The sequence below is a fragment of the Ahaetulla prasina genome, chromosome 1 (assembly GCF_028640845.1).
Source record: "Ahaetulla prasina isolate Xishuangbanna chromosome 1, ASM2864084v1, whole genome shotgun sequence".
Taxonomy (NCBI): domain Eukaryota; kingdom Metazoa; phylum Chordata; class Lepidosauria; order Squamata; family Colubridae; genus Ahaetulla; species Ahaetulla prasina.
In genome coordinates, this window is record NC_080539.1 from 74,134,064 (window position 1) to 74,151,996 (window position 17,933).

At 39.1% G+C, this 17,933-nt stretch overlaps 1 protein-coding gene across 3 annotated transcripts in view; it reads right to left on the reverse strand.

Annotated features, from left to right (window-relative positions):
• Nucleotides 1–17,933, reverse strand: part of LTBP1 (latent transforming growth factor beta binding protein 1) — a 240,885-nt gene that overhangs the window by 89,765 nt on the left and 133,187 nt on the right. For all 3 annotated transcript variants that reach the window (XM_058164199.1, XM_058164191.1, XM_058164180.1), the window contains exon 8: nucleotides 8,594–8,696. In XM_058164199.1, coding sequence (XP_058020182.1) covers nucleotides 8,594–8,696 — 103 coding nt within the window. The remainder of the gene's footprint in view (nucleotides 1–8,593; nucleotides 8,697–17,933) is intronic.

The window sequence follows — 17,933 nt, forward strand, 5'->3', positions numbered from 1 at the left end:
AGTAAAAAAATTTAGTCTCTCACAGAACTGGTAGTAATAGCTGGCTGGCCATGCCCCCGAACCGGTCGCCGGCTGCTCGCCCTGGCCGCCATGTTCTTCATGCATGAACATCCCATTGCCTTGCAAGTCCAATAGGATGCACATGCGCAAAGAATATGGTGGCGATGGTAGCAGCTTTTTCTGCTGATACTTTTTGGTGGCCTGCGGAGAAAGCGGCTTTTCAGCAGTGGCCAAAAACTCTGGTCAGCTTGCCTTCCCGACTCTGGACTAGCCGCCGAAGAAAGTAAGCAGCCGAACAAAGAGGCGGTGGTGGGGGAGGAAGGCAGGCAAGCGGGCCTGCCACAGGACCGCCGGGAAGGGCACATGGAAGGCAGGCAAGCATGTCGGGGCCCCTCGGCCGTCGGAAAGGCAGCTAGCAGCCTATTTCCTTCCCTGCAGCCCTGCCATGCTTGCCTGCCACTGATGCCTGCTGCGGCAAAAGCCGCCCAGCAAAACTCCCTGGGAGTTCTGGGACAGCCTCCCAAGGCTGCTGCTACCTGTTGCGGCAAAAGCCTTGCAGGAAAAGTTCCCGGGATGCCCCCACCACCACTGGCACCGCTGCCAGGATGCCCTGCCCACCGCCACTGTTACTACCACTGCCGCCACTACCGCCTTAGCTGCCGCCGCTACCGCCACCACCTCTACTGCCGCCGCATAGGAAAAGTCCCCGGGAGCCAGGACGCCCTGCCGCCACCACCACTGCTTGCCACGGCAAAAGCTGCACAACCTGAAGTTCCCGTTCCCACTGCTGCTGCCGCGGCCTGAAACTCCCATTTTGGCCCCTGCCTGAAGTTCCCATTCTGGGTGCCGCCCCCACTGCTAAGCACTTTCTCTCAGGCCTAGACTTTGAAGGAGGGAGGGACGGAGAGGGAGAGAGAGAAAGAGAGAGAAAGAAAGAGAGAGAGAGAGAGAGAGAGAGAAGGAAAGAAAGAAAGAAAGAAAAAGAGAGAAAGAAAATGAGTGAAAGAGAAAAAAGAAAGAAAGAGGGAGAGACAAGAAAGAAAGAGTAAGAAATAAAGAAAGAGAAAGAAAGAAAGAGGAAGAGAGAGAGAGAAAGAATGAAAGAAAAAGAAAGAAAAAGAGAAAGAAAGGGAGAGACAAGAAAGAAAGACAAAGAAAGAAAGAAGGAAAGAGGGAGAGATAGGGCGGTATAAACATTTGATTAAATAAATAAATAAATAAAGAGAGAGAGAGAGAAAAGAAAGAATGAAAGAAAAAGAGACAAAGAAAACGAGGAAGCGGAAGGGAGAGACAAGAAAGAGATAAAGAAAAAAGAAAGAGAAAGGAAGGGGGAGAGAGAGAGAGAGTGAGAGAGAGAGAGAGAGACAGAGAGAGAGAGAGAAAAGAGGAAGGAAGGACCACAAACTCTGGCACTAGACGTGGCTTCAGAAGACGCTTGGAAACAAGACAGGGCTGGAAGGGACCATAGAGGTCATCTAATCCAACCCCCTGCTCCAGCAGGAAACCTTACATCGTCTGGATTATTTTGGAGCCTCTAAATTGCCAGAAAGGAGAAGGAGTTTACTAGGACAAGACTGCCATGCAGAGGAAGGCAGAGATAGTCCTTGATTTATGACCAGAATTGAGCCCAAAATTTTGGTTGCTAAGCAAGAGCGTTGTTAAGTGGATTTCACAACATTTTACTCAATCCATGATCTCTCCGGGCTCTAGCAGTCATGTGCAAGTTAGGGAAAAGCAACTGAAGGTGTATGTAATGCTCTAAATGTACAGAAGTTATAGTTAAATGTGTGGCAGAAAGTGGACTCTAGGTGTGTTTTTACAAATGTAGTAAGTGAGGTTTAATATGTATAGTTTTAGAAGAGGGGTGTCTCTCTCTCTCTCTCTGTGTGTGTGTGTGTATATATTAGATAATGTATCTTTCTGTGTGCCTATACACGCTATACTATGTAATATATATGTACACATATGGCATGTATACATAAGATTTAATAGTATATTTTGGATATTCAGTAGTAGTAAATAAATAGACAGGGAAATTGTACCTTGTTGAGACCTTTGAGGCGAGGAGAGGCCAGGCACCCTAACCTGTGGCGTGAGTGACATCAAGTTGGCCACACCCACCCAGTCACATGATTACCCAGCTACGCCCACCCAGTCACATGACCACCAAGCCACGACCACAAAATAAGCCACAACCACAAAACCAGTAGTAAAAATTTTTAGAACCCACCCCTGAAGCCCACATCTTTTTTTTTCTTCCTGTTGATCCTAACAGGCTGAAAGTGGATGGGTCAGTGGGAAACGAGAAATAATCAATATGTTTCATTTTTCATTTTGACTGGACTGCACTCTACCTAGAACAAATGGATTTAATTTATGAGCTATAATGTGTTCTTTTGTGCATCAAACTAAACAATTTATGATTTGGATGATCTTTCTATGACAAGGCTATTTAAACCCAAAAACTGTATTATATTTCATTTGTTAATATAAGGTTTAAAAAGTAAGTATTTCTAATTACATTACTTCCACAGAATTTATTTTTAAAGAATTAGTGTTTGAGAAGTTAAAGGGCATTGGAGATGCGAGCTGTCCAGTCATTGGAATTTCAGTGGCAAACAAATTTGATAAATGAATTAAAAAATATTTTACTCTTCATAATTGCCAGCAGGAATTGGGTAGTTCTGGTTTTTGTTATATGGCATTTTCATTCATTCACTGAGCAATTAGAATTCTGATTCTTTTCTCTTTATTTTGAATATATCTTTAAAAAGTCCCTTCTGTTGTCCTTAGCATTATTTAGCTCTTCTGATATCCCAGTTATAGTTCTGAGTTCCATGTCTTCCTTCTTGTATGCATTCTTTCTTGTTTTTAGAGCTCCACTAAGTTTTTTTGTAAAGCCACATTGCTTTTTCTGCTGTCTTTTTTTTGTACCTCACTGAATCTTGTCTATAAGGATTTGATACCCTTTCAATATCTCATTTTTAAAGAACTCCTACTCATCTTGAGTTCTGCTTCCAGTTAGCTCCTCTTGCCTGGACTATAATTTACGGTTGCTCTGAGTTTATTACTATAAGATTTAATATATACATTTGATTAGACTCTGCTTATTTTCGCTTAAAATCAAGAATTCCAAAATTACATAGTTACCTTCCCCAAATTATTTGTTAATTTAAGTTTCTCAATTAAGTCTTCCTTAATGGTTAGCGTCCAGTGAACGACAACAGATTCTCTACTGCTTTCCTTTAGTTTCTGAAGAAGCAAATTGTCAGCAAGACAAGTCAGGAATTTCCTGGAAAGATCATGCCTGGCAGAGTTTGTTTCCCAACAGATGACAGGGGAATTTAAATCCCTCATCACTATTGCTTCAGGCCTCTTGGAAAAATCTGTAATTTGCTTTTGAAAGGCATCTCCATTTTCCCCTTCTTCGGGTGGGAATTTACTAAACATTAACAACTGCACAGCTTTTATTTGTTCCTCTTTTAACTCAGGTGTTCTCTATGGTATTAATATGTTCCTTCACTTTCTAAGTAGAGGGAGATATTTTGAACACACAGTACATTTGTGCTTCCCTTTCTGTGGTTTCTTTGGAACAGAATACCACATACTGTAGAAACCCCACCCCAAAACCTCTGATGAACTCTCCCAGCACTTTCATTTATATGTTCAACAGATGTTAAATATGTTAAACGATGAAGAGGAAAGAATGGATCACTGGGATGCCAAGAGGCAGGGTCTATGGTCATGATGGTGAATCTATGGCACACGTGGCAGAGGTGGCACACAGAGCCCTCTTTGTGGGCATGTGCGCTGTCACCAGCTACTCTTCCGGATTCCATCGCATGCATGTGCACCAGCCAGCTGGTTTCTTCTGGGTTCCACGCGAAAACCAGCTGGTCTTCATGCATGTGCATGCCAGAACCTGGAAGAGAGCAGCTGGCCAGTATGCATGCACACCGGACCAGTGCGCATCCACATGCGCACGATGGAACCTGGAAAAGCAGCTGGCTGCCACACACATACGCACCGGCCAGCTGCTCTCTTCTGGCTCTGGCGCTCCAGCACACGCACGCACATATCAGCACTCGGTGACTAAAAAGTTAACCATCACTGGTCTATGGCATTGAATAAACATCTCCTAGAGACACATAAAGCTCCTGTCTTAATCAGGCAGCTCATCTACTGCAGTCTTCCACAAAATTATAATTTAGTAACCATGCAAGAAATAAATTGCAGCACAAATGTCTGAGTGGAATATGCAGGATGTACCAAAATAAATAATATATATGAATACTTTCTTCTTATCTCTTCCTCTTTCCATCTTTAAAAAAACAACAAGATTTGCTTCCATTTTGTATTTTATTTCATTGTTTATGTCTTGTTGTTGTTAGTTGCGAAGTCGTGTCTGACCCATTGTGACCCCATGGACAACGTTCCTCTAGGCCTTCCTGTCCTCTACAATCCTCTGGAGTCCATTTAAGCTCACGCCTACTGCTTCAGTGACTCCATCCAGCCACCTCCTTCTCTGTCGTCCCCTTCTTCTTTTGCCCTCAATTTTCCCCAGCATTAGGCTCTTCTCCAGTGAGTCCTTCCTTCTCATTAGGTGGCCAAAGTATTTCAGTTTCATCTTCAGGATCTGGCCTTCTAAAGAGCAGTCAGGGTTGATCTCCTCTAGGACTGACTTGTTTGTTCGCCTTGCAGTCCAAGGGACTCGCAGGTGTCTTCTCCAGCACCAGCGTTCAAAGGCCTCAATTCTAATTCTAATTTAGATATGTCTAAAGTCAAATAAATGATTAAAGTTTACTGACAGTCAATTCCAAACTTTATTTAACAATCCAAGCATGTATCAACCAGTTATGGACAGTAATTGCAATGCATAGTTCAGATGGGAGAGAACTCTTTGACCTGATCGCAGATACGAGGAAGGATGAATAAGTAGCTTATGACTTTAATACAAAGAATTACATGTAGACCACTGTAAGCAACAGGGTTAAAACTGATTTCCTGGAGATACATTTTTTCACCATGATAATGCAGATATCTAGTTGGAAAGAAAAAGCTAGCCCCTTTTCAGTTGTCAAGCTGCAGAACTACTCTGAATGAAATATAAGGGGTGCTCACTTCAAACAGAAGACCAACTGTAGATGTTACAAAAGGATTAAAATTCATGAGAGGAGCATAAAGCAATCAGTTTCCTTCAAAGCTTAAGTCTTCTTGATTCTTTTATTCTAATCCAACCATTTGTATATTTGATTAATTAATTTCTGTAGCCACCCATTTCAACCCAGGGACTCTGGGCAGCAAACAATTCTAAAAGACTTACTGTAAACTGCCCAGAGTCTCTGTTTGAGGGAGATGGGCGATTCGTAAATGCGAAATATAAATAAAATTATAAATAAAACAAGTAAAAGCAGTACAAAAATAAACGTATCCAGTAGCCAAGAAAATTATAACAATGGCCCGTTTAAACAAGAAATGGAGCCCTTAGAACATTTGGGTCCCCAGACCTGGGAACATAGCAGGCTTTTAAAATAGGGGTAAAATTCACTTACCTTCCCTACTGGTTCGCAAATGTGCACGCACCACCCATGTGCAAAGCCTTCTGCACATGTGCAAAGCCTTCTACTCATGCACAGAGGCTTACAATCATCACAAAAAAGCAATGTCATGACATACGTGCGGGTGGGTGGAGCCTCCCACAGCCGCCACTAACGGTTTGCCCGAGCCAGATAGAACCAGCTGAATTTCACCTGTTTTAAAACGGTTGTGAAAGGTCAACAGGACCACTCTAATTTCTGAAGGGAGGCAGTTCCAGAGGGCGGGAGGGGCTACAGCAGACAAGCCACATCTCTTGGCCTCTGCCAGTTGACATTCCTTGATTGAAAGGACCTGCAGAGTGCCCAATCTGCCAGACCCATTTGGTCAAGTGGAAACTATTGAGAAGATGGTCCCTTAGGTAACTAAGTCCCAAGCATACAGGTCTTTAAAGGTGACAACCAACACCCTGAATTGCATCTAGAAACACCCCGATAACCACTGCAACTCACACAGTAGTAACTGCATATCTGACACGGTTTACCACCTATGCTGCCACATTTTGCACCAGTTGAAGCTTCTGAATGCTGTTCAAGGGCAGCACACAATACAGCACATTGTAGTAGTCAGAACCTTATGTGAAACCTTATGTGAAATCAATAGACCTTTTAAGGTTGATGAGCGTATGAACATTTGTGGTAAATACACTATTTATTTATTAGATTTTTATTCCACCTTATTATTTTATAAATAACACAAGGCAATGTACATATGTAAAAGTTCCCCTCGCACATACGTGCTAGTCGTTTCTGACTCTAGGGGGCGGTGCTCATCTCCGTTTCAAAGCCGAAGAGCCAGCGCTGTCCGAAGACGTCTCCGTGGTCATGTGGCCGGCATGACTCAACGCCAAAAGTACATACATAACACTATTTCCTCTTTCTCATTTTCCCACAATAGCAATAGCACTTAGACTTATATTACCCTTCATAGTGCTTTACAGCCCTCTTTAAGCGGTTTACAGAATCAGTATATTGTCCCAACAATCTGGATCCTTACTTTACCAACCTCGGAAGGATGGAAAGTTGAGTCAACCTTGAGCCTGGTGAGATTCGAATTGCTGGCAGTTAGCAGAATTAGGCTACAATACTACATTCTAACCATTGTGCCACCACGGCTCTTTGTCAGGTAGACTGGGCTGAGAGAGAGCGACCAGCCCAAGGTCACCTACCTACCTAAGACAGGACTAAAACTCACAGTCTCCTAGTTTCAAGGTCAATATTTTAACCACAATATCAGACTTATATTTTAATTTTAATTTAATGAAGGAAATGGGTGACTGTATAGAATACACAACAGAAGAACCAACTTGTTTCCTCCAGAAGTCTTTTGGGCTAAGAATGCTTTTGTAACAGCATTTAAACTGTGAAATTTGCCTATTTACGGCCAGAGATTTTTTGTGTCCTCCAGATTAGCTCTAGAGCAGGGGTGTCAAACTGTTGGCCCATGGGCCACACCCACCCTAGCTACGTGAAGGGGGGAAAACATCATGAAATGTCAAATGTCATGTGACAGCAACCTGACGCCACAATTTTGGTCCAGACCGTCCCAAGCTGAACGATTTTATCGTATAGATAACCGTTAAACTCCTCAGCACGTCCCTGCAGCGGGTCATCCCGCCCCCTGGTGAAGGAGGGAGCGGGTCACCCAAACAGGGCAGCTGGGCGGTTATCTGTCGACGCAATGAGGGAGGAGGCGAGCAACGCCGCTTCCTCAGTGCCACTAGGTAGGTCCTAGTATAGGATCTAACTAGTGTCCGATCAGCCTCTGAACGGCTGGACCTCCAAGAACTCTCTAGGCGCCTTCTCCGGCGTTTCATCCCCTCAGCTCCTCGGAGAACCAAGGAGCCGATTGGGATCTGCGCCGGGTCAGAGGCCGCAGAGGCACGACACGGTCTCAGCCCCAGCCGCAGCCTGTTCCCAGGCTGCGGCTAGTTCCTCTGCCGTGCCGTGAGCCAGACCTCAGGAATGGCCCAAGCTCCGTCCGAAACCTCTCTGGGTCCATCAGGCGCCTGGGACGGTACCAACGTAGTGGTTCCGTCTCCCTGCGGTGTTGGGTAGCGGTCAGAAAGTCCAGGCGAAGGAGAGAGTGATCTGACCATGACAAAGGTTCTGTGACTATATCTCTCAAGTCCAGATCCTTCAACCACTGACCAGAGATGAAAATCAGGTCCAGTGTGCCTCCCCCGATGTGAGTAGGGCCATCCACTACTTGAGTCAGGTCCAGGGCCGTCATGGAGGCCATGAACTCCCGAGCTACTGTCGATGACGAGCCAGCAGATGGCAAGTTAAAGTCCCCCATGACTAAAAGTCTGGGGGTCTCCACTGCCACCCCGGCAAGCACCTCCAGAAGCTCGGGCAGGGCGGCTGTCACGCAGCAAGGAGCCAGGTACGCGACCAGCAAGCCCATCTGACATCTATGACCCCACCTCACAAAGAGGGATTCACACCCGGCAATCTGAGGTACAGTGGCTACCACAAGCAATTACTACCACACAAGCAATATTCCCTCGTTTGGAGGGAAAAAAAAGTCTAATATTATGGAAACCACGTAACTCAGGAATCAGTCAACCACCTCCTAAATGTCAAAAATCTGAACATCTTGTTCTTCTTTACTCTTACTGGAGATCTTCGATGCATCACTTTTATTTTCTTATAAAATTAGTAGGCATGTAAACACTTTCTTTTTCTTCCCAATAAAATAGTGAGCTAGACTACAACCACATACAAGAAGGAGAAATCCTTTGCTCCTTCAGAGTCTCATTATGAATAGATCCTCTTTAATTAATTAGACTAATTAATGTAAATGGGCCCTATTTCTTCAATGCAAACACTAATGCCATCTGAAAAGATCTTTGAAGCACATAGCACAGACCCAACTTTCTTATTGATTTTCAGATTACTCTGGAAAAAAGCTTTCAGTATGCTTTCACCATTTTCTTTGAAAGAAAAATGTATGTATACTGTGTAAAATAACAGAAAACATATTGTTAAAAGCTTACCTGGCTTCTTTGGACATTTTTGGCACTTGTTAAAACCCCAGGAAGTTCCCACAGTCCCACAGCAATCTTCTTGCTTGGAGAGGCCAGGAAGTGCTTTGCTACACTGGAAAATGTTGGAAAATCTCAAGTTAGTCTTTTTGAAGGACAGATGTCTTCTTCCATGCTGCTAATTCAGGATCACCCCGGAACAGGTGGCTTTTAAGATTCACAAGAATGTAAAAACCTCTGTTTCAGGTCTTCAGTTTTTCCAGTGTGAATTAGCATTTCACCTACAATACATTTCTCAAAAAAACTATTGTAAATTAGTCTTCACTTAGCACTATGGCTGCCCAAGAGTTCTTATCCATGATCCTGTTTGGTGCTCCAATTTTCTTTTCATGCTGAAATCACACAAGCCATTTGCCTTCTCTATGCGTGCCTGATTTTGAAATGTCTGTCTGTCTATCTGTCTGTCTGTATACATGGTGAATTCAGCTCAAAGTGACATTTGGTATACCACTAAAAATGCTGTGTTTGCAATGGCATGCCAGAAACCAGTGAGAAACAGCCAACACCCTGATTAAAAGAGTGAAACATAAGAGAAACAACCAAAATCTCAGTCTGGAACAACTGGAATCACTGCATAGAGAAAGAACAACTACTCTATATTGGAGAGGGATTTTTAAGAAGATGTTTATCGCGCAGATACAGTACTAAAACATTGATCTGTTCAGAAGAATCCTATGCTATGGAAAATGTTAATTATTGTCATGAGGATTAATGGGAATTAGTAAGTACTGCCAGCTATCCTGATTCAGGAAGGAGCAGGAGCCTAGATTATGGGATAGGTTAGGAACATTCTAACAGATTTTCTAGCATTTTCTAGCATATCTTTAAATGTATAAGCCTTTCCTTCCAGTATCAGTAGAGTGCACCAGCCTTAGATAGAATTGCTTTTTTTTTTGTATGAAAGATGTGAAATTAACTTATAGGTGAACGAAAACTTAAGCACCTATTTATCCTTCTTTATACCAACAACTCAAATGTTTTTTGTAAAAATATATAATGCTTTTTCTTCACTGTTCTTATAAGGAAAAAATAGTGCTAGTACGGTACAGAATCATTTCTGCCAGCCTCTATGTTACGTTTATTAAAAAAATGTTTCTAGTTACTCATCTCACTGCCAAATTTACGCTCTGTTTATTGCTGGAACTGCAAAGATAGACACACCCTTTCCTCTCTCTGGATAACTTACACATAGCGCTAAAGCAGACTTAAAAATTCAATTTTGAATTGACTACCTCAAATTTGTAACATAAACATTCAAGTAGAAGCTGTTCTTGTTTTTTTTAAAAGAAATACAAACCTATTAACCAAAAATGTTAACTATTATCACAAAATTCAAAATCTCTCTTCAAATTTTTCAATGTCTCAAACAGCCCACATTCAAAAATTAGCCATTAAAACATTAAATAGAGACAACGTATTAACTATAGTACAATAATTGATTTCAGTTCATTAAAAAGCAAATGCTGCTGTTTGAACAAGTCAGAAGCAATAAGATATAACTGATACAAAAGCAATATTTGAATTTTTACATTCCACTAGAGTCAACTTCCCATACAGGTTCTTCAGAATTTGAAAACTGATCAAGTGTATAAAGATCATAAGATTCCAAAAACCTTTTCAAACATTATTTAATATACCAAATCATGGGTAAAAAGTCCCGAGTAAAGAGCTGCAAATCTTTTTACAGATTAATAGCTGACTAATATACACACACATAGTTTTTCCCATCTAGGCCCCTAGAGCCTCCCGATGCTGGGACAACTACCAGTGATACTACATCCCAAATCTATTGCTGACATTTTCCAGAAACTTCCTGTAAGTGTTAAACAATATGAGAATCCATGGGGCTGATCTTTCCTCCCCATCACCACCAACTGCAACCTCCTGCTAATGCAGGACTAGAACCCATGGTAATATATACAGCTCCTAACACCATAGGTGGTCCAGACAGATTCTTTATTATTTACAGTATCAAAAGTAGATGAGAATTTTATCAGGATCAGAATGGGTGTGCTATCTTTATCTAAGTCCAGACAAAGATCATTCATCAGTGTGACCAATGCTATCTCCATTCTGTGATCATGCATGAATATCAACTAAAAGGAGCCTAGACAACCCATTTCTTCTAGGGTACTCTTTAGCAGAATTCCCACAACTCTATCAACTGGACAATAATGATAAGTGATCCAGATAGGGATTCTTTAGGAAGGGTTGTACTTTTTTAAGGTCACAAACATCATCTTCCCTCCTAAAGAGCATTGACCCACCAACTAGGCCTCTATGTTAAAATGGATTTAAAATGGTTGATTTCAGTCCATTTTGTCCTAAAGAATACGTGATTTCAATTTTACTACTTCAATCCCCGCCCCCCGATTTAGTTTACATTCCATGTTGCAACTGTGTGTCTTATGTCCATCATCAGTCATGGAACTACTCTTTCACTACTGGCATTATCAATAACCAGACTTTATTCTGGCCACATCAGCACCTCCTGTAATGGGTTTGACACTTGCAGATCAGCTAATGATATTCTGATGTACTAATAACTAAGGATATTTCTTTCATACTGGCAGACTTATTATCTAGCACCCAAACTGGATTAACGTTATATCTATGCCCATACAAATTTTTAAGAAACAATACACAATTGGTTTTCAATTATTTTTGAATTTTGAATCTCTTTTTATAAATTCTGTGCGTTTTTTCACATCTAAATGTCTTCATCCCCTTTATGGATTACTGTTAGTCTCTCCTCTCTCTTTGACTTTACCAGCAAGAGTTGACCCCCTCCATCAGAATCTTAGTCTGCTGCTGCTGGCATCATTCTAAGGATCACTGAAGTTACTGCATACTTCTATCATAACGAAGTGGTAACATACAAGAGGTATTTACAGAAGAAATATAATACCATACTCTGGATATCAAATGAAGAGAAAATAAAATAATGCAAAACTTTCTTCTCCCCTCTGAAGTATATAATCTATTGCATGGTTTGCTTACTCCTAACTATGCCTTATTGAATGCACTGTATGTCTCTGTTATTCTGTTATTATTCCAACCTGCCATGTAGACTAGATATTATCTATATTAACAGCTAAAATAATAGGAGAACACTCAACTGATAAAGTCACAAACCAAATACAATACCTTAGTTCCATACTACTGATATATCCTCCTGAATATAAAATAGCATATTTCATAATAGTCTGAAATTGATATGAAAGTTACATCTAATGTCCAAGATCCAATAGTTATACCACATATGGTATGTTGATAATTAAGGAATCAAAACTACAGACAAGTACTTAATTTAGAGTCATTGATAAATTTACTGTTCTGAAAATAATTCAAAAGTTAAAATTATTCTACAGATGCCATAGCACTGATGACACACTGAATTCAGAAAAATGGTCATGGGTTGATTATAGTCCAACATAGCTTGAATCTCAAATAACAGGCAATAATTATATGAGACATTGTCACTCAGTGCTGTTGGTGCTACAAGCCAAGGCACTTAAAGAACTGTATGATAAAAAAATATAAACTTAATCTATCTAGAAACTAGGTTTCAAATCTGGACAGGGCAAGAAACAGAAATGCCTAATAATCAGTTTAGTTATCTTAGCTAGACTCAATAGAAGGCCCCCAAAACACTTCAGTAAGATTATAAACTTCATTGTAGGCAAGAATATAGGGTCTAATACTTCAGTTGATTGACAACTACAAAGCAAAGACCTCAGAGATTTATGTATTGTTTTCTAGAATTTAACACTACCTGTTGCAATTTAATTGATTTTTGGAAGATTCTTGAAGGATACAAGTAATGGTCTTAGAAGACTGATATGTATTTACATCATGGTCCTCCCTTGGTTGGGGACTTCTGGTTCTTGCTTCACAAACTTCAATCATTGTACTACCTTGGGAATGTGGGGTACACATTTTGTGCACACCCTCATTTTCACTTCCCACTTTTTTTTCTTCCTGTATATTTTGTTTTACATGGCCTGTTAGATATGTAAACATGAATTCCTAACTGCAGTGTAACCTCAGCAGACAGCAGTATTTTGCATCTTGGCTAATCTCAGAAGGCAAGTAGGGTCAGACCTAGTTAGCATACGGATGGAAGAATCCCTAGGAATTCCAAGGATGCTTCTAGACCAGAAAGTTAACAAAAAAATGTGCCAGAAAAGTAGAATGGCAAGCTATTTCCACATCTGTTCTAACAAAATTGCTTGGATGCAGATACCAGGAGCTGAATTCAACTCAAAGGTGCTTTTACTTAACTGTAATTTGAAACTTTTAACAAAATGCTTACTATTTTCTTTTGCTTATCAACACTCATGTTTTCAATCATAATAATAGAGACGGACTTGTAAAATGTCAGTGATTAATAAACATACCATATTTTTCAGACTATAAGACGCACTTTTGTAAAAGACACACCAAGATTTCGAAGAGGTAAGTAAGAAAAAAAAGTTTTGCCCTCCCCGGCCCCCAGGAGCACTCTGTAGGCCTCCCAAACCCTTTATGCACCCTGTTTTTCATAAAAACAGAACCATTTTTCACCAAAATGGGACAAGCAGGGCGGGGTTTCGGGAGGCCAAAAATGGCTGTATTCGGTGTATAAGACGCACCAACATTTCCACCCTCTTTTAGGGGGAAAAGGTGTGTCTTATACTCTGAAAAATACGGTATTTAATATGGTAATACTGATTCATAAAAGAAACATCTTTTCCATTTTAATTAGTCCTGAATCAATTACAATGGACATTAGGTATTCTGCTTATTAGATTTGGTCCTAAATGTGAGGAAATCCATGTTTGTGGTTCAGATTCAATGAAGAAGGTGCTTCATCATCTAGTCAACTCTCCAAAAGTGAGAAAGGGCCTTGCTCACCATCTGTTTCAACATTGTTGAGCTACTGCACATACTTGAGCTTAGCCAAAAGGCCACGAAGTGATCCATGCACATAAACTATTCCTGCAATAAAATAATAGAGCTCTTAATACAAATAACAGCTTTGTAAGCAATGCTAAATGTTGTTGATGGGAGGGTCTGAAATACTCCCACAATTCTGTGATCCAGCTGCTGCCTTCTGTTGTGAATTTTCATTTTAAAAACAATAAAAAGGATATTATAATATTGATGATAACTGAATTTAACTAATGTAATCTGGGAAGGCATGGCTGGGGATTCCACTTGGAAGCAGTAATTGTGATTGCCAGAATTTTGTTCTGAGATAATGACTCCCTGCAAGTCATTGGGCCGTGGTGGGTCAGGCTGTAAGAAGCCTGTTATTAAAACACAGCAGCCTGCAATTACTGCAGGTTCAAGCCCCACCAGGTCCAAGGTTGACTCAGCCTTCCATCCTTTATAAGGTAGGTAAAATGAGGACCCAGATTGTTGGGGGGGGCAATAAGTTGACTTTGTAAATATACAATAGAATGAGACTATTGCCTTACACACTGTAAGCCGCCCTGAGTCTTCGGAGAAGGGCGGGATATAAATGTAAATAAATAAATAAAAAATTGGAAAGACACAGTACTCCCCTACATTACAGGTAGTTCTGGCTTAATGACAGTAACTGGGACTAGAATTTTCAATTCCAAGTGATTTGGTCAGTACATGAAACTTCACGTGACTGCACAACGTTGTCCCAATTGCATTTGTTAGGCCAGGACTGTGCCATTTTTAGGCAACAACATTACATTTCTCCTCCCCTGCTTTCCTCATCTTTGCTTCAACTCCCCCCACCTACCTAAGTCTCCTAAGATTGTTAGGTAACTCCATTTGGTTTGGCTTCCAATATTTTCTTAAAGGATCAATATATCAATGTATTGACTTTGATCAATTAACTGAATTTGAATTTGATGTTTTTGCTATATAAAGATTACACATCTTCTGATATTAAACATCAGTGATATTATAAAGAGTAACAGAAGATAGGAGAGTCATTGTTGAAAATGTATCCATACAGATTTTTGAAAACAATTGCTTAAGTTCTGCTGATGCATATTTTTTAGCTTCAAGGAATTCAAGACTCTAGTTGTGTAATTATATATTCAGATATGGTTCAGTCCAGTGGTAGCATTCGATTTTTTTTACTACCGGTTGTGTGGGCGTGGCTTGGTGGGTGTGGCAGGGGAAGGATACTGTAAAATCTCCATTTCTACCCCATTCCAGGGGAAGGTACTGCAAAATCACCATTTTCTCCCAATCAGCTGTGACTCGGGAGGCAGAGATGGGGGTGGGGCCAGTCAGAGGTGGTATTTACAGGTTCTCCGAACTACTCAAAATTTCTGCTACCGGTTCTCCAGAACTGGTCAGAACCTGCTGAATACCACCTCTGGTTCAGTCTGATTTTATGAATATGCTAAGCAAAAATTATTTAGTCAAGGTTGGAATATATCTGTATTTAGAAATAGTTAAAATAAAATATCTGACAAATCAGATTTCAAGAATTTAGTGAGATATATGCTTAGAGCAGTGAAAATAAAAGTTGGTCCACATTAGAACAAAGACAATTCTGTCATTATCTGGTTGGGAACTTAAACTTGGGAGAATACGCAAAACTAAGAGTATATATATACCTAATAGAAATCTAAATTTAAGTGAGAATGGTTCCCATATAGCAGCACAGCAAATATAATCTCCAGCAATCTGGCTTTTAAGGAAGTCTAAATATGTACAAATATTGCAGATTAGCAAATGTATAAAAGAGGGAAATAAAAAAGTAATAGTTTTTATTGCCTTTTATTCTTTTCATGTTTTATTTTATTTATTTTCTATTTGTTCGTCTGTTTTATCTTTTTTACCTTTCATTGACGCACATACATACAAACACATTCATACGGATATACATAGACACACATATATCAACTAACAATACAGTGGAGATTTTAATATCAAATAATTTAGTTTAAGACTGAAACCCTTACTATATTACAAATACATTGATGCAAGTTGCAGCATACTCTTTATTTTTTTCCTTTCCATTATATTTAACTTTGAATGAAAAAGTCAAAATAATTTTAATGTTCAAAGTATCCTAAATTATAGTTAATTTTAATATATCTATTTTCTTTTCTTTTATTTCCAATATTCTAAGTAGTCTAAATAATAGAATGTCAAGTATCATGAAATAAAAAAGACTATTTTGTTTGCTATAAAATATTTTAAACCATTTTTGAAGAAAAATAATCCATACAAAAAAGCATGGAATACTTGACTTTAATATTGTTTTAAGTTAGCAATGCTAATTATGTGGTGGTTTACAATGTAGATGTGAGTTAATGAATGTATTTTTTAAACTTCTCTAAGAGCTATTTGTAAATATCTGCAAACGGAGAAAGCATTTCATTATCAAATCCCTCTGACTTCACAGTTAAAACTGTATTATTGCTGATTCTACATGCTATTATTTCCATGTATCTATGCCAATTCCTACTTGCACATTCACTTAAATAAAACAAACTAATGAAACTGTTTATAAATAATTACTGAATCAAGATGGATTCTATCTTTTTAGCAATATCAACTGTTCCAAAGCGGTATGCAGACAATCTATTAAATGGGAAACTACCATCAATCTGAGGGAGTAATGTATAACTGTCGTTGTCACATACTTGCTTAACTCAATTCCTTTCAATATTTGGAAAAAGATGAAAACTGAAGAGCTAATTTTTTTTTAGACTGACCTGATTTTATTCTTAATTTCTATTTTGGAAAATCAATGCTACCTACTGTTTACACCAGCCTTGTATTTAAGCAATAACCAGATGTAAATATAATGGCGGAAGAGTGGCATTTCATAGAGGTGTTCAAACAAGCTAAAGTTCTCCATCTTTGCTGTGTGTCCAACAAGAACATTCAATAGGACTATTGCAGAAGGAAAGAAGCTCTCTGCCAGCCCCAAAAGCCAAACCAAAGCTACAACAACAACAAAAAACCCAACGAAAACAAAAAAACCCAAGGTAATAATTTTTGTGGAGTTATTTTTTTTAAAAAAAAATTCATTACTAGTTTTTAGTCATGGGGGATTCTAGGAGTTGCTGAGAAATTCTAGGAGTTGAGGTCCATGCATTTTAAAGTTACTATGGTTGAGAAACACTGAGCTACAGTATTTTATTTAATTATTTGGCAGTAATAACTTCTGTGAAGCATAAACTTATCAACAATGCTTAGCAAATGAATTGCATAGCTAACACATTACGTATAAAATTGTATAAAGATTATGTAACTGCCTACATTACATACGTAGCTAAAATATGTAGAAAAATGCATTATTTATATGGGAACACATACATTAAGTAACTCAATATTTGATTTAAACATCAGTGACTATATTAAAATATGACAATTATAAGAAAACAGATGTAACAATGGGGGGTTCTATTTTTTTTTCCTTTTTCTATATAAATCCAACACATGGTCAACATATGCATTAAATTATATTAATCCTACTTTCAAAATGTCCAACAACTATTTCAACACTCACTAGTCATAACAAAAATTAATAGGACACACATTAGAAATACAAACTTTACTATCTTTATTAATAATACTATAAAGATACTGTGAGGAATGATACAACATTTTAAGTCATCTCAAGAGCATTTTTATGAAAATAAAATGTAAAGCAGCTGAATGGAGAAGGAGTCAAGGAAAAGAAATATAAAATTGCTACTCTGCTTGCTTCACCAGTGTTGTTGGCTTTCAGGAAGATCCAGAATACAGTACAGGTATGAGGGTTACCATTATTTTAAATGGTAGAAAAAAAAGGCCAAGAGTTGCAGTTGAATTAATTTTGGCTGCTGCATGTACATTCCATAATACTAAGAAAATATATACATAGGCCCAGAAATATAGTGTCCAAATAAAAACATGAAAAACAATCCATACCTGCATAAAAACACAATTTAAAAAACAGCTCTCCTTTCCATTTATCCATTCTTCAAAAAACATGTTCAGCCTTAACTTTTTTTTGCCTTTCTTCAGTATTAAATACATACACAATACTGACCAACAATCACACAAACACAATCCAATAAATTTCAAGATGTTTTAAGTTGGCATGACCAGTCTTCCTATCAAAGCACAAGAAAGAAATTACGATTTTCAAAGAAAAACCTGCTTTCATATATTGTGACCTGGAACCTTTTTGTGAACGACCTCCATGGGTTTATCCACAGCATTTCATTAATTAGTTTCACTTTAGAGAACTTGAAGGCAATGGCAGTATGATTTTAGGATATTACAGAATATCCTGACTACTATACATTGTAACAGGCAG